Source organism: Hypanus sabinus, chromosome 2 (assembly GCF_030144855.1).
Source record: "Hypanus sabinus isolate sHypSab1 chromosome 2, sHypSab1.hap1, whole genome shotgun sequence".
Taxonomy (NCBI): Eukaryota; Metazoa; Chordata; class Chondrichthyes; order Myliobatiformes; family Dasyatidae; genus Hypanus; species Hypanus sabinus.
The window spans coordinates 86,410,110-86,429,723 of record NC_082707.1 but is presented as its reverse complement, the minus strand read 5'-3'; the positions used below and the strand labels follow the sequence as shown (position 1 = coordinate 86,429,723).

At 40.6% G+C, this 19,614-nt stretch overlaps 1 protein-coding gene across 8 annotated transcripts in view; it reads left to right on the top strand.

The window, feature by feature from the left end:
* The window catches only part of yeats2 (YEATS domain containing 2), a 156,140-nt gene that overhangs the window by 94,174 nt on the left and 42,352 nt on the right, over window positions 1–19,614 (top strand). For all 8 annotated transcript variants that reach the window (XM_059949731.1, XM_059949724.1, XM_059949693.1 and 5 more), the window contains 2 exons: window positions 16,354–16,515; window positions 18,351–18,466. In XM_059949731.1, coding sequence (XP_059805714.1) covers window positions 16,354–16,515; window positions 18,351–18,466 — 278 coding nt within the window. The remainder of the gene's footprint in view (window positions 1–16,353; window positions 16,516–18,350; window positions 18,467–19,614) is intronic.

The window sequence follows — 19,614 nt, the reverse complement described above, 5'->3', positions numbered from 1 at the left end:
AGTACGGCTCCTCCTCTCGTTAGACTATCCACATATTGATTTAAGAAACCCACTGGATAGCGTTAACAAATTCTGCCCATCTAAACCTCTTGCACTAAGAAGATCCCAGCTTGTATTAGGAAAGTTGAAATTTCCCATGACAACAACATTTTTACACATTTCCATAATCTGATTACTTATCTGTTCCTCAATGTCTGGGTGGCTATTAGGGGATGTGTGGTACAATCCCATCAGTATGTTGCACCCTTCCTCTTCTTGAGTTCCACCCAAATGAACCACTCCATTATATCTCCTCTGAGTGCAGCTGTGATATTGTCCCTGATTAGTAGAGCAATTCTACCCTCTCTTTTACCTGGTATATTAGTCGCCCATTCTTGCCCCTCTCTCAACCAAGTTTCAGTAATGGCTACAACATCATAATTCCATGTATTGATCCATGTTCTAAGTTCATCACCCTTACCCACAATACTCATAATACTCCTACTACATCTTCTGCACCCTCTCTAAAACCTTGACATCCTTCCTATAATGAGATGACCAGAAGTGTATGCAATACTCTAGATGTGGTCTAACTCAAGTTTTATAAAACTGCAACATAATTTCCTGATTTTTAAACTCAGTACTTTGACTAATAAACACGAACATGACAAATACCTTCTTAACCACCCTATCAACTTGTGTAGCTACTTTCAGGGAGCTATGAACTTGGACCCCCAAGATCACTCTGTTCATCAACATTGTTAAAGGTCTTGCTGTTAACAGTGTACTGTCTGCATTTGAGCTATCTAGGTGCAACACTTCACATTTGGGTAGATTAGCTCCATTTGCCATTTCTCCACCCATATCTTCAACCGATCTATATCTTGCTGTATTCTTCACCTATCTTTTATGCTATCCATAACAGCACCAATCTTCATATTATATGCAAACTTACTAATTCACCCATTCACATTTTCCTCCACATCATTTATATACATCACAAACAGCAGATGTTCCAGTACAGATCCCTGCAGAACACCACTAATCACAGACCTCCAGCTAGGATAAGTTCCTTCAGCCAATTCACCATTGATCCTGTACATCTTAATCTTCTGGATGAGCCTCCCATGAGGGACCTTGTCAAACGCCTTACTAAAATCCATGTAGACACCACCTTCATTAACTGCTTTCATCAGTCACCCTCATCACCTCTTCAAAATACTCAATCAAGTTAGTAAGACAGAACTTGATCTGCACAAAACCATGCTTGGTCCTACTTAGGCCATGGTTTTCCACAAGCTCATAAATCCTGTCCCTAAGCATTCTCTCAAGTATCTTCCATACCACTGATGTGAGACTCACCGGTTTATAGCTTCCAAAATTATCCCCGAATAATAGAATAGCATTAGCTAATCACCAGTTCTCCAGCTACTCAGCTATGAGTGGATACAAAGATATTGGTCAAGGCCCCTGCAATCTCATCTCTTGCCTCGCTCAATAACCTTGGGTTAATACCTGCAGGGTCAACCCACAGAAGGCTGCTGGTCCAGACAACATCCCTGGTAGAGTGCTCAGAGGATGTGCAGACCAGCTAGCAGATGTTCTCATTGACATCTTCAACATCTCCCTGAGCAGCACCACCTTTCCAATGTGCTTCAAGGCCGCCACCATCATCCCGTGCCAAAGAAGTCTTCAGTGTCCTGCCTAAATGACTACCATCCCGTTGCACTTACATCCATCATCATGAAGTGTTTCGAGAGGCTCGTCATGAGGCATATCAAGACACTGCTGCCCCCCTCACTGGACCCCCTGCAGTTTGCGTACCGTCACAACCGCTCAACAGATGATGCCATTGCCACCACCCTCCACCTGGCCCGAACCCACCTGGACAAAAAAGACACACACGTTCGGATGCTGATCATAGATTTTAGTACAGCATTCAACACAATCATCCCTCAGAAACTGATTGGAAAGCTGAGCCTATTGGGCCTGAACACCTCCCTCTGCAACTGGATCCCAGACTTCCTGACTGGGAGATCTCAGTCAGTCTGGATCAGGAGCAGTGTCTCCAACACCATCACACTGAGCCTGGGGGCTTCCCAGGGTTGCGTGCTCAGTCCACTGCTGTTCACTCTGCTGACCCATGACTGTGCTGCAACACACAGCTCGAACCATATCAGCAAGAACGACGAGTCAGCTTACAGAGAGGAGGTGCAGCGGCTAACGGACTGGTGCAGAGCCAACAACCTGTCTCTTAATGTGAACAAAACAAAAGAGATGGTTGTTGACTTCAGGAGGGCATGGAGCGACCACTCCCCGCTGAACATCGACGGCTCCTCGGTAGAGATCATAAAGAGCACCATATTTCTTGGTGTTCACCTGACAGAGAATCTCACCTGGTCCCTCAACACCAGCTCCATAGCAAAGAAAGCCCAGCAGCATCTCTACTTTTTGTGAAGGCTGAGGAGAGTCCATCTCCCACCCCCATCCTCATCACATTCTACAGGGGTTGTATTGAGAGCATCCTGAGCAGCTGCATCACTGCCTGGTTCATCTCGGATCGCAAGACCCTGCAGCGGATAGTGAGGTCAGCTGAGAAGATCATCGGGGTCTCTCTTCCTGCCATCACGGACATTTACACTACACACTGCATCCGCAAAGGAAACAGCATTATGAAGGACCCCACACACCCCTCATACAATCTCTTCTCTCTCCTGCTGTCTGGGAAAAGGCTCCAAAGCATTCAGGCTCTTACGACTAGACAATATAACAGTTTCGTCCCCCAAGCTATCAGACTCCTCAATACCAGAAGCCTGGACTGACACCTTGCCCTACTGTCCTGTTTATTATTTATTGTAATGCTGGCACTGTTCTTGTGCACTTTATGCAGTCCAGTGTAGGTCTGTAGTCTAGTATAGCTTTCTCAGTGTTTTATTTTATTACATAGTTCAGTCTAGTTTTTTGTACTGTCATGTAAACCATGGTCCTGAAAAACGTCTCATTTTTACTATGCATTGTACCAGCAGTTATGGTCGAAATGACAATAAAAGTTGACTTGACTATATCCCATCAGGTCCTGGGGACTTATCCATCTTAATACTCTTTAAGAGGCATAACACCATCTCCTTTACCTTGAAGTGTCTTAGCATATCAATATGCTCATCACTGATCTCGCAATCCTCCATATCATTCTCCTTGGTAAATACTGATGTAAAGTATTCATTTAGGACCTCACCCACATCTTCTGCATCTTAGCAAGTGATCCCCTCCCCTCCCCCCTTTTATCCTGAGTGGTCCTGCCCTCTCCCCCTTTATCCTCTTGCTCTTAATGAATACCATGAATACCATGGGAGTGTCTCTAATCCTTTTTTAAACTTTACGTACTTCTTCTTTTTGATCAAAGTCATTACTTCTCTCAACATCCAAAGTTCTCTTACCTTGCCATCCTTGTCCTTCCTTCTGACTGGAACATACCTGTCTTGTCTTCTGTGTAATTGGTTTTCAAACACTCTCCACACCCTCCGAAAGGTGTTCACTTGGCCAGGCTCATCATCCAACACCAGGTCCAGTACCACCCCTCTTCTTGTTGGACCTGTATATTGATTTAAGAAACCCTCCCAGATGCACCTGTCACAGTCCTGCCCCAGCTAAACCTCTGGCACGCGGAAGGTCCCAGTTTATATTAGGAAAGTTGAACTTGCCCATGATAACAATGCTATTGCTTTTACACGTGTCCTTAATCTGCCTCATTGTTCCAGTGGCCTTTGGGAGGAGTGGTCTGTGGTACAGTTCAATCAGATTGATTGCACCCTTCCTATTTTTGAGTTCTACCCATGATGACTCAGTGGATGAACCCTCCATTTTGTCTCCTCTGAGTGTAGCTGTGATATTCTCCCTGATTAATAGTGCAATTCCTTTCCCTCCTCTTTTTCCTCCCTGTCTATCTTTACTAGAACATCAAACCCCTGGGATATTAAGTACCAATTTCTGTTCCTCACTCAACCAAGTCTCTGTAATGGCCACTACATCATAGTTCCATGTTCTAAGTTTATCACCATTAATCATAATACTCCCAGCGTTAAAATACACACACTTCAAACAATCTTGCCCATTATGCCTATTACTTTGCTCCTACCTGTAGGTGTTTTACTGGCCCTGATATCTACCATCCTCTCCATGCCTCCACTTTCTGGCCTGGCACTCTGGTTCTCACCCCACTGCTGAACTAGTTTAACCCCCTCAGGTAGCACTAGTGAACATCCCAGCTAGCATATCGGTTCCCTTCTAGTTCAGGTGCAACTCGTCCCTCTTGTACAGGTCACATCTGACCCAGAAAAAATTCTAATAATCCAAGAACCTGGAACTCCCTGCACCAGTTCCTCAGCCACTCATTCATCTGTACTATCAACCTGTTCCTGCCCTGAGTAGCATGTAGCTCCCAGGGATTGCAACCTTGGAGGTCCTGGTATTCAGTCCCTTTGCTAACTCCCTGTACTCACTGTGCAGGGCCTCTTCCACCTATCTACCTATGTCATTAGTGCCAATGTGCACCACGACTTCTGGCTGCTTACCCTCCCTCTTGAGAATATTCTGCAGCTGCTCTGAGACTACAGAGTGCTTTGTTAATGATTGGCCCGTTATTTTCTAGCTTATTCTTGCTACTCTTCTTAATTAAAAGCGCTATATTTGTTGACCTCCAGGCATTTGGTACTGCATCTTTGGTCAGCAAAGATTTAAATGTTTCTGTCACATATAGACTGCAAGCAGCAACTCGTAGACAAAACCAGTTTTTTAAAAGTGGAAACGTGAGTTCAGGGCTAATGTGTTCCTGTAAAGGTAAAGGGCAAAGATGGCAACTCCAGGGAACCTGGATGTCAAGGGATAGCACGGATTTGTTTTAGAGCTAGAAAGGAACCACATGGAGTATAGAATCCCGAAAATGGGGAGTTCCTTCAGAAGTAAATGATGTGTAGATGCCTCAGAAAGAAATTAGGAGGGCAAAGAGGAACAACAGAATATTATTGGCAGATGAGATTATGGAAAACCCCAAGGCATCTTATAAGAAAATAAAGAGCAAGAAGGGGCCCAGTAGAGACCAGAGAACAAATCTATCATGGAACCATAAGTTGTGGGCAAAGTCCAAGATGAAACCATTTCATCTGTATTGAGCAAGGACAGAGGTTCCCAACCTTTTTTATGCTGTGGACCAATACCATTAAGCAAGGGGTCTGTGGATGCCAGGTTGGGAACCCCTGAACAAGGAGGACAAGGGCATTGTAGTCGGAATGTCAGTAGGGGCAGAAAATTTGCAGCACTTAAGATTAAAATTAGTGAGTGTAAAGATGAATAAATCCCCAGACTCTGATGAGATATATCTCTGAATGCCATGAGAGGCATAGAAAGAGGTTGCAGGGATTTGAGATTTTTAAATATATTTGAAATCATCCAGTCACTAATTCAAAGTTCAGTTCCTACCAAATACTGTTCAGCCACTTGAGTTGTATTGATAAGATATACAGTATGTTAGCTTATTTGCTGATAAGGGTCAGAGCCATCTCTATCTCCTGAGGAGACTGAGGTCCTTTAACATCTGCCGGACGATGCTGAGGATGTTCTACGAGGCTGTGGTGGCCAGTGCTATCATGTTTGCTGTTGTGTGCTGGGGCAGCAGGCTGAGAGTAGCAGACGCCAACAGAATCAACAAACTCATTCGTAAGGCCAGTGATGTTGTGGGGGTGGAACTGGACTCTCTGACAGTGGTGTCTGAAAAGAGGATGCTTGGACAATGTCTCCCATCCACTCCATAATGTACTGGTTAGGCACAGGAGTACATTCAGCCAGAGACTCATTCCATCGAGATGTAACACTGAGCGTCATAGGAAGTCATTCCTGCCTGTGGCCATCAAACTTTACAACTCCTCCCTCGGAGTGTCAGACACCCTGAGCCAATAGGCTGGTCCTGGACTAATTTCCACTTGGAATAATTTACTTATTATTTAATTATTTATGTTTTATATTGCTATATTTCTACACTATTCTTGGTTGGTGCAACTGTAATGAAACCCAATTTCCCTCGGGATCAATAAAGTAATTCTGTCTGTCTGTCATAAAAGCAACATGCTCATCCCTGTTCACAGAACAGAGGCATGAGGAATGAAGATCTGTAGCTCAAACAAGAACCTGTTGAATATATGATGTCCAGCAGGTGGCAGTGTAGTAAAATGAAAGCCGAAATTTAAACAGCAGCTGGAGAAAAAGACTCCAATATCATGCAAATTACACAGTTGCTATGTAATACGCTGTGTGCCAAACTTTTTTCATGTGTAGTAAACCTTTCAGAATCTTCCTGCTGCTGTTTGTAAGAACTTTGTACGTTCTCCCTGTGACTGCGTGGGCTTCCTCTGGGTGCAGGTGCTCCAATTTTATCCTGCATTTCAAAGATGTAAGGACTAGGACGTTGGTCAGTCTAGGCTTGACTGTACTGTATATATAAATAAATAAAAATAAAAAATAAATCTGCTATCTAACTGTTCAGAAATCCTTTCGGTTTGATATGTAGTTCGACAATTGATGTTTCTACCATTCCCTTTGATCTCAGTAGGGCCCCCATTTCCCACAATCTCCTGAAATTTGCTATAGTTCTTTATACTTAAGCTCAAGAGGGCCCTGTTTCCTTTGCTCCCTTTAAATTCACCATGGTCCTGTTTTTCAAAACTTACTGTGTTCATTAGAATTAAAATGTTTTAAAATTTTAAAATTTTAAAAATGTGAATTAGAGGCATGATTGAGTATAGTGGGAATAATATCCAAAGGCTTTGTCCCTATCAGTAGAGGGGCAACATTTCCCCTCATTTGCAGCCACAGAAACAACTCTTTGCCCTATAACAATGATAGAATCCACTTGCTTTCAGTCTTATTCCTCCCCTTCTATACTACATGGCTCTATGTGGTGATGTGAATTGGGCTCTTCCTGCCATCATCACAATAGTATCCAATTTTCAGGCTAGACATAAATGCATTACTATGGTACTGTGGGAGGATATTCTAAAAGGTTTCTCAAAGGAGGTTATATGGGAAGAGATTAGGAATAAATACAGTGTTGTCACTTTGCTAGCAGTGTATTACAGACCAACTGATAGTCAACAAGTGATAAAGGAGCAGTTGTGCAAGCAGAAGTTAGTGAGATGTGAGAACACTTGAATCTCAACTTACCAAATATTAACTGGGTTTACTTTAGTGTAAGAGGCTTGGAATTTTTGAGGTATGACCAGGAGAATAAGTAAGTAGACACCTATCTTCTGGTATCTTTTCTACATTCCTGAAGAGTATGTAGACAAACAGCAAGGGATAGAGCATTACTGGACCTTGTTTGGGAGAACATAACTGGTCAGATGGAGGGAGTGTCAGTGCAGGATGCATTTTAGTTAGTGACCGTAACTCCAAATATTTCAAAGTGCTTCTGGAAAAAGGTAGGGATAGAATGGGAATACAAATATTAAATTGGGGAAGGCAAGTCTGTCTGGCTGCATTACGGCCTGGTATGGGATCACCAATGCCTTTGAATGGAAAGCCCTACAAAAGTTAGTGGATTTGGCCCTATACATCATGGATAAAACCCTCCTAACCATTGAGCACATCTATCTACATGAAACACTGGATAGAAAAGCAGCATCCATCGTCAGTATCCACCATCCAGGCCATACACACTTCTCCCTGCTGCCACTGGGTAGAAGATAAAACGCCTCAGGTCTCACTCCATCAGGTTCAAGAACAGTTACTATCCCTCTGCCATCAGGATCTTGAACAAAAGAGGAGAATAACTACACTCACCTATTGATATGTTCCCACAATCAATGATCTCACTTTAAGGACTCTCTATCTTGTTATTTCATGCTCGTTATTTATTGCTATTAATTTATATTTGCATTTGTCTTCTGTGCTCTTGTTCTTTCATTGATCCTGTTTATAGTTGCTATTCTATAGATTTGCTGAAATTGTCCACAGGAAAGAGAATCTCATGGTTATATGTAGTGAGATGTCTGTACTCTGATAATAAATTTAACTTTATTTTTACTTTAAAACAAGGTGAAACCTAGATTCAAAGCATCTATTTGCAAATAATTCTACATGTTCACAGTGGGAAGTGTTCAAATGAAAAATAGTGAGAGATCAATATGAGGATGCAAGCCAAGGGTAACAAGTATAAGCAATCATTAATATAAGGGGATTTCAAGAGATAGATAAAGAGATGAAGCATTTAGCAAGTATAGAGAGTATAAATATGAGGGAGCCCCATTAAGAGTATAAAAAGTGTAGGGTGATGTTCAGAAAGGAAATTAGCAAGGCAAGGAGGAGTCATAAGGTATCACTGACAAACAGGATTAAAGTAAATCTGAAGGCATTTTTTTAAAGTACATTAAGAGCAAAAGAATAATCAGGGGAACAGTAGAGCCATTAGGGACAGCAGGGGCAACTTGTGTGTGGAACCAAAAGCTATAGATGAGCTCCTAAATGAATACTTTTCATCAGCATTCACGAAGGAAACAGACTTTGTAATTGGAGAACTCAGTAAAAGGGAAGGTGAGAGGTTAGTGCAAGTATTCATAAATAAAGAGGGGCTGCTTGATGCCTTAGCAGGATTAAAGGCCAGTAACTCCTCTGGGCTGGCTGAGATTCATCTCAAGTGGTTGTGGGAAGCAAGGAAAGTGATTGCTGCAGCTTTGGCTGAGATATTTAAATCTTCGCTGGACCCAACTGAGATACTAGATGATTGGAAGGCATCAAATATTGTGCCCAAGGCAGCAGGGAAAAGCCTGGTAATTACAGGCGCATGGGCTTAACGTCAGTAAAGGGAAGTTTTGGAAAAAAAAGTTCTGAAGGACATGATAAATAATCATTCAGATAGGCAAGAAATCAGAATTAGCCAGTATGGCTTTTCTAAGGGGAGATCTCGTCTGACCAATCCGATTGAATTTTTTTAAGGAGGTAATAAAATGTGTTAATGATGGCAGTGCAGTAGATATGGTTAACATGATTTCTTCAAAGTCCCCCATTAGAGACTGGTCTAAAAGGTAAGGGTCCAAGAAGTCCAGGTCAAGTTGGAAAATTGGATCTAAATCTGGCTGGGTAATCAGAAGCAGATACTGGCGATAGTATTGTTTTGTGTTTGGTTACCAGCGATCAGTGGTGTTCAACAGGGATTGGTGCTGTTCATCTTCCTGTTTGCAGTGCCTGGGAATGAATTAGTTGTAGGAGACATGATCACTATTGCAGAAAACACAAAGGTTGGTGACAGTACTGAGGTTCTATACAAGGTGAAATTGATAAGTTTGTGAAATAGGCTCAGAAATGGCAGATAGCATCAAAATAAGGTACTTACATATGCTATGAAGTTTGTGGCAGCAGTACATATAAAATTACTATAAGTTGTAATGGGTAAAATATCAAAAAAATTAGCGCAAAAAGAGAAGAGAGTGAGGTAGTGTCCTTGGGTTCATGGACCATTCAGAAATCTGATGGTGGAGAGGAAGAAGCTGGTCCTAAGTATTCTGTCTCTTGTACCTCCTACCTGATGATAGTAATGCAAAGCGGGCTTGTCCTGGATGGTGAGGGTCTTTAATGTAGGATGCTGTCTTTTTGAGGTATCATCTTATTACGATGGGGAATTTTATCTCATAAATGTGAGGTGATGCATTTTGGAATGTTAATGAATCTTGGATGTCATGAGGCCCAAGGGAGTGCTGAGGGTCATTAAAAGGGTAGATAGGATACTATCCTTCAGTGGTCAGGACATTAAATAGAAGAGCAAGGAATTTATGTTACAACTTTTTAAACATTGGTCAAACTTCATTTGGAGTACTGCGTGCAGTTCTAGTCCCCAAACTAGAGGTAAGATGTAATGGCACTGGAAAAGATGCAAAGGAAATTAATCAGAATGTTTCATGGTATGGAGTGTTGTGTTTTTAAGAGAGATTTGAGGGAGAAGGTCTATTCTCCTCAGACCAGAGGAGTTAATCTGGGTCACGTTTGCAGTATATAAAAGTGAAGGATATCAATAGGGATGATTAGGGAACTACTCCTCTCATCAAAGTTATATAAATCTACAGGATATACATTTAAGATAAAGAGCAAGATCTGAGTGGGATGATTTTCCTGGAACACATTGCCTGGTAGAAAGCTGGAAGCAGACTGAGGCCATTAAGAAATGTCTAGGTGAGCACTTAAATCACCATGGTAATAGGCCTTCTATAGTTTGGAAGACAGCATCAATGTAAATGGGCACCCACTGGTTGGCATGGATGCAATCTGCTAAATAGCCCTTTTGAAATAGCAGTATGGGTTAAAGGGCCAAGTAGCACACCGCTGCTGCCTTTTGGATGTTGTTGTTTAGAATACCAATTGATCCCATGTGTTATTTATATTTGTTGGCGGCCATAGCCTCAAGTAAACACTGGAATTACCTTGCTTTCAGAAGGGATCCATATATTCATTGCATATTTCTAGTGTATTCCTGTACTTTGCTGAAAACATGCAATCAAAGTACACTCTCCCCACTGCTTTAAACATCCACATTTAAAACAAGTGATAACCATTGATAATTCATATTGATGCCAGTTTCAGCAGTTATAAGTACAGAAATTTCACCACTTACTTCAGATGAAAATGGCTGCGATTATTTGCTGTTCCATCCATGTTGCACAGAATGCAAGAATAAAGAGGAAAAAATGGCGTATGGCAGTGTACTTGCTTAGAATAGGATCTCTTCATTTGACCAGTTCTGCTTTGTTTTGACCATGACAGTTCTGATATAAGAACCATTATTGGCAACCAGTTAATGCTTGAACAATATGCAATACAATGAAGAGTCTTGGAACAGGTGAATTCAGATTAGTTCTGCCATTCTATTTAATCATTTAACGTATTTAATTTATTGTTGTTTCCCACACCCTGTTGTGCATTGGGCAGCAACCTTACAGTTCCTGTAGCATTTATCTTTTTTATGAGGCCAAGTTGCTAGCTCAACACTCAACCCAGGATGGATGGAAAGCATGCAAGGAGCCGGCCAGATTCGAACCTGGGACTGCTCGACTCGGTCTGGTGCAGGTGCCACTATACCACCAGCTAGCTTCTGATCTGTGACCTCACTCTGATATTCACCATAATTAATTCTTTTGGTTAACAGTAATTTATCAATCTGATTTAAATTTAATCATTGACCAGAAGTGGTTGTCATTGGCAGATGAGAATTCCAAATTTATACTGTCTTTATTTAATACCCCTGAGAGTCCTGGAGCTAGACTCAATAGATAGTAGTGGTTTCTCTTTGAGCAACCAAAAGACCCAACCACTAAGCCCAGCCACCACTTGATTGCACTTTACCAAAGTATGTGGGTGCTGGATTGGCCTCTACAGGCATTTGAGGACCCACAAATAGGCAGCTCCTTAGGAGATCACCATATTTGACTCAAGTGATTTTGCACCACTGCTAGTTTCTCTTTATCCTTCCAATTAAGTTCTCTTCAAGTCTTGGAAACTTTGATCAAATTAGACATATAAATTTCAGAGAATACTAGCCCAGTTGTATACTGTTTCCTTGTAATTTACCCTATAAAATACAGGTGTTGGGGGGGGGGGGGCAAGATCTCAGAGTAATCCACTCTAGTTTGGTTGGGACATAAACTTTGTATTTTAGTCCTCCATATGTAAAAATACAGTATTATACTAACCCTTTTTATTGTATTTTGCACCTGTCTGACATTTTAATCTTTTTATCTGGAACTCTATCTGTTGTACTGCATTGATATGTTCATTTTAGATACAAAGTGAATGAATTCTCACATTGAAATGCATTTGCCATATTTTCTTTCATTCGCTCAGTCTTTTGAAATCACCCTGTAATTTAATGCTTCTAAGTACAAAAACACGAATCTTGCTCGTCAGCAAATACGAACATGTGGTTCTCTATCTCTGTGTTTAAGACTTTAATAACTAGTTGCAGCAACCCCAATTGTATCTGTCAGATGCAATAAACAAACCTTGCCAATACTTTAGCTCAACATTTTTATTTCCTGTTGCTCCTAGGCAGATCACTAATTTGCCTTCAATTTCATGAACTACTTTTACTTTAATGTTAATTTAATGAGGCTTTATCAAATTTTTTCTGTGTGTCCATTTAAAAACAAGCCTTCATATTTACTTGACCGTTACTTATCTCAAAATAATTCAACCAACTTCGAGGCATGACTTTCTCATGTTGGCTGCCTTTAATTATGGGAGTTTTTAAATTGTTCAGTCAATGCATACTTAATCCTTGATTTCCCTGATTTCAGCAGCAGTTATAGACTCTTAGTTGCCCTTTCATCTATCTTAAATAATTGAGTGATGTGCAACTTTCAAGTTAAAAGGAATGGAAGATTACTTTGATTTTAAGTCAAGTGCAATAATTCCACCAGTTCCTTTCAATATTCCTGACTTGAGGACCATCTAATCCTGGAGCTTTCCATTTCTCAGTGCTGTACTTTTATTTGCTACTATTAATCCTTAATTTACTATTGGTGTTCAGAGATTATTGACCACCATCTAACATCCTTTTAACCATCTTTTTTTCTTACATAATTGCCAATTCTGATAACTTTTACTTCATTACATAAAAATTATTGCAAGTTTCCTTTCATATTTCCTTTGTAGTTGGCACTTACAACTTTATGCCATCAGTCATTATTTGTACGTCTCCCAATTGTAAGGATCTGTATGTTTTTTTTAATGTACTTCCAGTTTTATGCTGTTTCTTGCCTCCTTTGTCAGAGTAGTAGGTTCCAATTTTGGCAAGTAGAGCTCATTTACCTTAGTACAAACTGTATTTCCAATCTTGATGAAGGGCATTGACCCGAAATGTTGGGTTTTTATTCTTTTCCTTAGGCGCTCTGACTTGCTCAATTCCTCCAGCATTTTGGATGTGTTACTCTGGAATTCCAGCATCAACAAAATTTAGTATTCAGGTTAAATTCTGATTTCTTACTTCGTAACAAATTTGTTTTGTTTATTTGGAATTAAGTTGTCTCTTCCTTAGGGAAGGTACCTTGTTGAAAATTAGTATCTTAGTAGAAGTATAATGTTTCTCCCATTCAATCACCACATTAGTCTCAGCAAGCTTGTAATGTTCTCAGATAAATGCTCAGACACTTTCAAAGTCTGAATTAAATCTGCTCATTACAGGTCCTGCCCAGTTCACAAATGCCCAACTCTACAGCCCATGTATATGACAGAACATTTGGGGGACCAGCAGGGTGGATTTGTTGGTTGCTGCAGGGCTGCAGGTGCCTTCTCCTCAATGGGAACTCGGATCAACATGGCACTTCCAAATTGCAAACTGCAGTGGATTCTGGTTAATTGGGCCATCAGTTAATCGGGGCTCCTGTTTATTTGGGACAAATCTTAAAGAACAAAAACTAAATTGTGAAAATGGCCATGATTCTTTTTATTTAATTGGGACACTATGCTGCTTAATTAGGGCAAGAGACTGTTGTCCTACAGTTTCTAACTCGCATCAGTCATGTACACCTGCATGGCTGTTAAGACACTACTCCATGCTTAGAGTGGTCAGTTTTTAAATAGTGTCAGCTGCGTGTGTTTGTGTTCAAAAAGCGGTGATTTTGTCACTGATAGCTGGTGGGAAATAAGCAGAAAAACAATTCGGATCTGTTTTGCTCACCGTGGTTTTAAACATTCAAGCTAGACGTTGCCAGAGTTGTCCAGGAATTAAAATAAAGCAATTTCACTACTTCAACAAGTCAGGAATTATGAAGAATTTGAAAATATCGACAATCTTCTTGAATGTTGCAATGAAAATGAAGATTTGGATGATGCAATTGTCTAAAGCATTGTATGGAGATAGTCCATTATCTGCTGTAGGTGTCTGCACTGATTTTGTTCATTTACAGTCAATCATAAGAACACAGCAGAAAAATTCCTCCATCTATCACTATTAAGAGCTAATACACAGTTTTATTGTACTATAGAGGCATTGTAGTGTTGTAATTTGTTCTGTATTTCATTTAAATACATAAATTGTTTCTGCTACTGTATTTATATTGTGAAAGAGTTTGAAGGAACAGAACTCATTAAGTCTGATGTGATCTGACTCCTTAACTGTTATAGGACATTTTGTTGTCATAAACTATGTTGGACATATTTCAACTATTCATTTCTTTTCAGTCACAAAATAAATTTGTTTATTCTTTCACTAAGTTAAAGTGCCACTGCCTTATCAGCATGGCAATTACTGCACAGCGATGACGGGATTCTATGAACAGCTTCCAGTATTTTCATTTTCTTTCTTTTATTTTTATCTGCGTAAGTCTTTATTGCCTAATCAACAGGTCAAATTAAGCCTCTGCAATATCCCTTGCCTAATCATGAATGACGGTGTGCAATTGAAAAGTTAATGGAAAAAAGCTCAGCAAATACCCTTATTAATAATGAAGGTAGGGCAACACTCAAGAGAGTGTTAAAGATATGGCCGAAGCACTCAAACTGAATCCAACCAGAAACGTTAAATAGATGATACATTTTGATTCTCTTCTGAGATTTTCCCTATCAGAGAATCCAATCTACAGCCAATTTGATTCACTCCAAGTAATGTCAAGAAAAAGCTGAGAGCATTGGATATTGAATAAACTGTTGCACTGGAAACCTGTCCTCAGCACTGGCATCTACCATATCTTGTGGAAGGTTGCCCTAGCATATCCTGTACAGAAAAAAAAAAGATATATCCAATCTGGCTAATTAGCATTCAATTAGTCTAAACACCATTATCATCTGAAGTTATTGCTAACAGTTCTATCAAAGGGAACATGCTATTCAACATTCATTATATTCTTTTTGCATCAATGCTGAACTTTCCATTACCTGGTAAACTCTCCACAATAGCTCTAGCAAACCTGCCCAAAAGGGATGTCTTCCTAGTCTTGTTGAAATGCAGCCTGATTGCCCTGCTTTCCACCATCGCTAGATCTAGCCTAAATGTCCCAAGGTCTAAAGTGCACTCTCCTCCATCATCCCTGCAGCCACACTTTCATTTGAATTATTTTTTCTGTACCCACTGCTATATAGGACAAGCAGTAATCTTGTGATTACTATTTTTTGAGATCCTGCCTTACCATTTGCCTATCTCATAAAATTTGTTTACTAGACCTCATCTCTCTTTCTGACTATGGTGTACTACCCATGTGGACCAAAATCTCTGGTTTCTCTCCCTCTCCTTCTAAAAATATCCTGGAGCATGGCACCAGAGAAGCAACATTCCTTTTTGGAGTTTTACCCGTGACTATAGAATTTGTGTGTTCCCCTAACTTTCACTCTCATGACCTTTTAACTTCTTCCGCATACAGCTGCTGCCATGACATCTGTATGAGAAAGAAAGCAAATTGGAGATTGACGGTGGTTACTGGCATCATTTAGCCAAGGAGTGCTGAGAAGATAATATGCAACAGTCACAGAAAATTAAAAGCTCTTTATTTTGTTGTTCATTAAGATGAGTAAATATTGCCAGTGGTTCAGTTTGTCTAATCCAAGCTTTATTGAAATGAATATTGAATATTTAGTTTATCTGCTGATACTATTATCTGCAACACAGATATAGGTACAACATATCTCTGCGTAATCATGAGCCTTATCACAAATGCAGGGGAAACAGACACTGTATGATAACCGGCCAATGAGTGGCCTGAAAAACAGTTGGTAAGTCCCACCCCAGCTTCATGAATAAAAGGCACATAATTGACAGAAGTTTCATAAATAGAAAACCAAAATAAGATTTTACTGTGCAAGATAGTCTAAGAAGCCACTGATACTTGGGTGAGATAGTTTGAATAGGAAGTATGTGAGTGAGGTAGTGACAGCAATCTTATTAAAATGTTAGAATGTCAATATGGAAAAGAAATATAATCCCTTCATTTTGAGAATATTCAAGAATTTGCCATAGCATGTTGATTTATGTAGAGATGATTTTTGTTCTCATTCATTCAGAGAGAGATTATTAACATATGGAGAGAGCCTTGGAGCTTCATTTGGCAATCTGTACACACTTATTGAGAAGTTTCATAATAAGGAGCTTATCCATTACATTAAAGAAAGTGTCCTTTAAGACTGCCTGTAGAGTGTCAATAGGAACATTTTACAATATGCAGCTGTTTAAGTCTTTCAGTTATTTATGCAGTGTATTTGACTTTTTTCAGTGAGGTCTATTCACATTTAAATATAATTCAATCCAATTCTCTGATGCATCAACATCGTATCAATCAGCATAAAGATAGACTGTATATGAGGTACAAAAATTTGCTGACGATCTTTCACACTATGTTTTCTGTTCTTTAGTTATGGCCACACTGCAGCTTCCAGCAACCAACTTGGCCAACCTGGCCAATCTGCCCCCAGGGACCAAACTCTACCTAACAACCAACAGCAAAAACCCCTCAGGCAAAGGCAAGCTGTTGTTGATACCCCAAGGAGCCATTCTGCGGGCTGCCAATCCAGCAGGTAAGATGTCAATGCAAACTGTTTCTTTGCTGTGATGCATTCATCAAACTCCAAAGTAGAATTGCACCACCCACCTGGATGGTCATTTGGCCTTTTCTGTGCCTCTCCTCTCATGATTATACATACCTTTATAAGATCATCCTCACCCTATCACCATCCTATCCAACTTGTAACTTAAGCTGTACAGTTGTGACAGCATCCTTACACCTTTCCTTCCCAGCTTAATGACATCTTTCCTATAGTTAGGTGACCAGAACTGCACACAGTACTCCAGCTGTCGTCGCACCAAAGTCTTGTACAGATGTCGCATGATGAACCATTCTTGTACTTAATCCCCTTACCGATGCAGTCAAGCATGCAAATTGCCTGTTTCATCACCCTGTCTACTTGTGTTGCTATTTTCACGAAACTCTACATGTTGGTGTGCTTGTTTTGCTGAACCTGCAAGGCACCACTACTATGTCAATCCTGCCCTGATTCAACTTCCCAAAATGTAACACACTGCACTTGACCAACTTAAATTACATCTATCATTTCCACTTAATCTAGTTCCTGTAGTAATCTTAGATAACCTTATTCTCAAGGCTCTGATAACCATGTGATAGAGTGAGAGATCATTTGAATTTTAGGAGAGTTGGACTGATATTTATATATTAAGGGTTTCTTAGAACCTAATTGTATTACCTGGAACTGTGCAACTCCTTAATAGAAATAAAGTGTTGCTAATTTTTTATCCCACGCCATCCTACCCCACCCCCGCTCCATAATCTACTGACCTGATATTAAGCAGTGGACAAGAAAGATAAATGCAATGAAAAATTTTATTTTGCTGATTCAAGGTTAGAGGGTTAGCATCAATAAATGTTATTCCTGAAGAGCAGCTACTACAGAAATAGAAGTGAGTGATGTGCTCCATATTGGCTAAACCAAGGACAGATATCTGCTCTCTTGGGAGATGTTTGGGGGTTATATTAACTACAGTGCATTTTCTGCACAGGAGTGTATTCTGTACTGTGCCAAAAATCACAGGGTTATTAATACTGACATGTGAGGTTGGTTATTCTTAACTGGCTATGCTCACAATATGACCTCAAGTTTTGGCAACTCCTGCACCACATTGTCACATAGATCATCACTAGATCTCACATTCCAGCCCAGCTTGCCAAATTCACTTCCCTATATCCCAATTCTAATCCTTGCACCCCCCTTTTTTCATTCCCCATTCTGGTTCCCTTCTCTCTCCTTCTCCCCTCCTCTTCTTGCCTGCTCTTAACTCCCTCTGGTTCCCATCCTCTTTCACTTTTTCCATGGTCTATTGTCCTCTCCTGAGGTTCCTCTTCCTTCAGTCCTTTACTTCTTACACCTGTTATCTCCCAGCTATTTACATCAACCCCCCCTTCCCCACTCACCCACTTCCCCCTCACCTGGTCTCTCACCTATCACCTGCCAGCTTGCTGAGTTCCTCCATCATGTAGTGTGTGTTGCTCCCAACTTTCCTGCATTTTGGAATTCCTCACTCTGGTTTATCCAGCCTTCCTGTACAGACAAAACCCTGCTGTTAACTGAAAAAATGTATTTGAAAGTAATCCTCCGAGTGGGGATTTGTGGAAGATGCAATCTGAAATGAATGATTTCAGTGCTAAAACATTGTGAGATGTCCCTTTAAATGACTAATCTCAGTGAATATAACAGCTGTGCTGATCTTTAGTCTGAACACAACAAATAGATGTCAAGCAGACCTTATCATTTATCTTTGCTGCCCACATAATTACCTATAAATCTGAATAATCTTTCTGCTGACTTTGGTTAACCATGTGACATTGTTTATTTAACAGGTCATCAGGTTCAGGGGGCTTCACCGAGCACAACTAGTAGCATTCAGGGCACTGTGGTTGGTGGGTTACCACAGCAACTGGGCTACACCTCCTATATCCTCAAGCAGACGCCGCAGGTCAGTCCCAGGAAAGCTGCCTTCCATCAGCATCTGCTTGTGTTGTTGAAGTAACTAGATACACTAGAGGCTCATTCCAGAAGAAGGGTCTTGGCCCAAAGTGAGAACTGCTCATTTCCATGACGGCAGTCTGACCTGCTGAGTTTCTCCATCATTTTTTGTGTGTTGTAGAGGGCTTTAGGTTTATTGGGGCTGTAGTTGGTTAGCCACGGAGCAGAGGAATGCGGTTCAGTCCTTAGAACTTCTATAATTGACTGGATGAACCAAATTCTTGATTTGATACTGCTTAAATGTTGTCAGGAAGTGTACAATGTAAGGAGAATGAAATAATTGTTACTTCTGATCTAATGCAGCACCAAAAGCACAAGATAATGAACTACAATGATAAAAAAGCAATAAATATATGGACATATGAATAGCTTATTTACATAGATTGCTTGTAAGTCTATAATGTGACTCTAGGCACAGGAGTGTGTACATAGATTACAGGAAATGATAAAGTTGTGGTGTTTGGGGATGTGGAGGGGTGTCTTAATGGGAGGAGATTTTAATCAGCCTTACTCCTTGGGAAAAGTAAATATTTCTGAGTCTGGTGTCCTGGTGTGGATGCTATGTAGCCTCCTCCCTGATGAGAGTGGGACAAACTGTTCATGAGCAGGGTAGGTGGGATCCTTCTTGATGTTACTGGCGCTGATGTTACAGGGTGTCAAGGTCTGTAGAACAAAGACAATTGAATGAAGTTGAAGTACCGATCAATCACAATATAATTGAATGGCAAACAAGAGAAAATCTGCAAATACTGGAAATCCAAGCAACACACACAAAATGCTGGAGGAATGCAACGTGCCAGGCAGCATCAATGGAAAAAAGTACAGTTGACGATTTGGGCCGAGACCCTTTCTATAATCTGTTGACAGGTGTCCTGCTGAAGGGTCTCGGCCTGAAACTTCAACTGTACTTTTTTACATAGCTGTTGCCTGGCCTGCTGTGTTCCTCTAGCATTTTGTGTGTGTTGCTTTAACTGAATGGCAGACTAGCTTCAGGGCCTACACGAGCAGACATACCACGCCAGCCTTCAATTGGAATGAAGCAGAGACCTAGTTCTGTGAGGGACAGGACTGGCAGTTCAGTGTTACGGACTGAGTGGA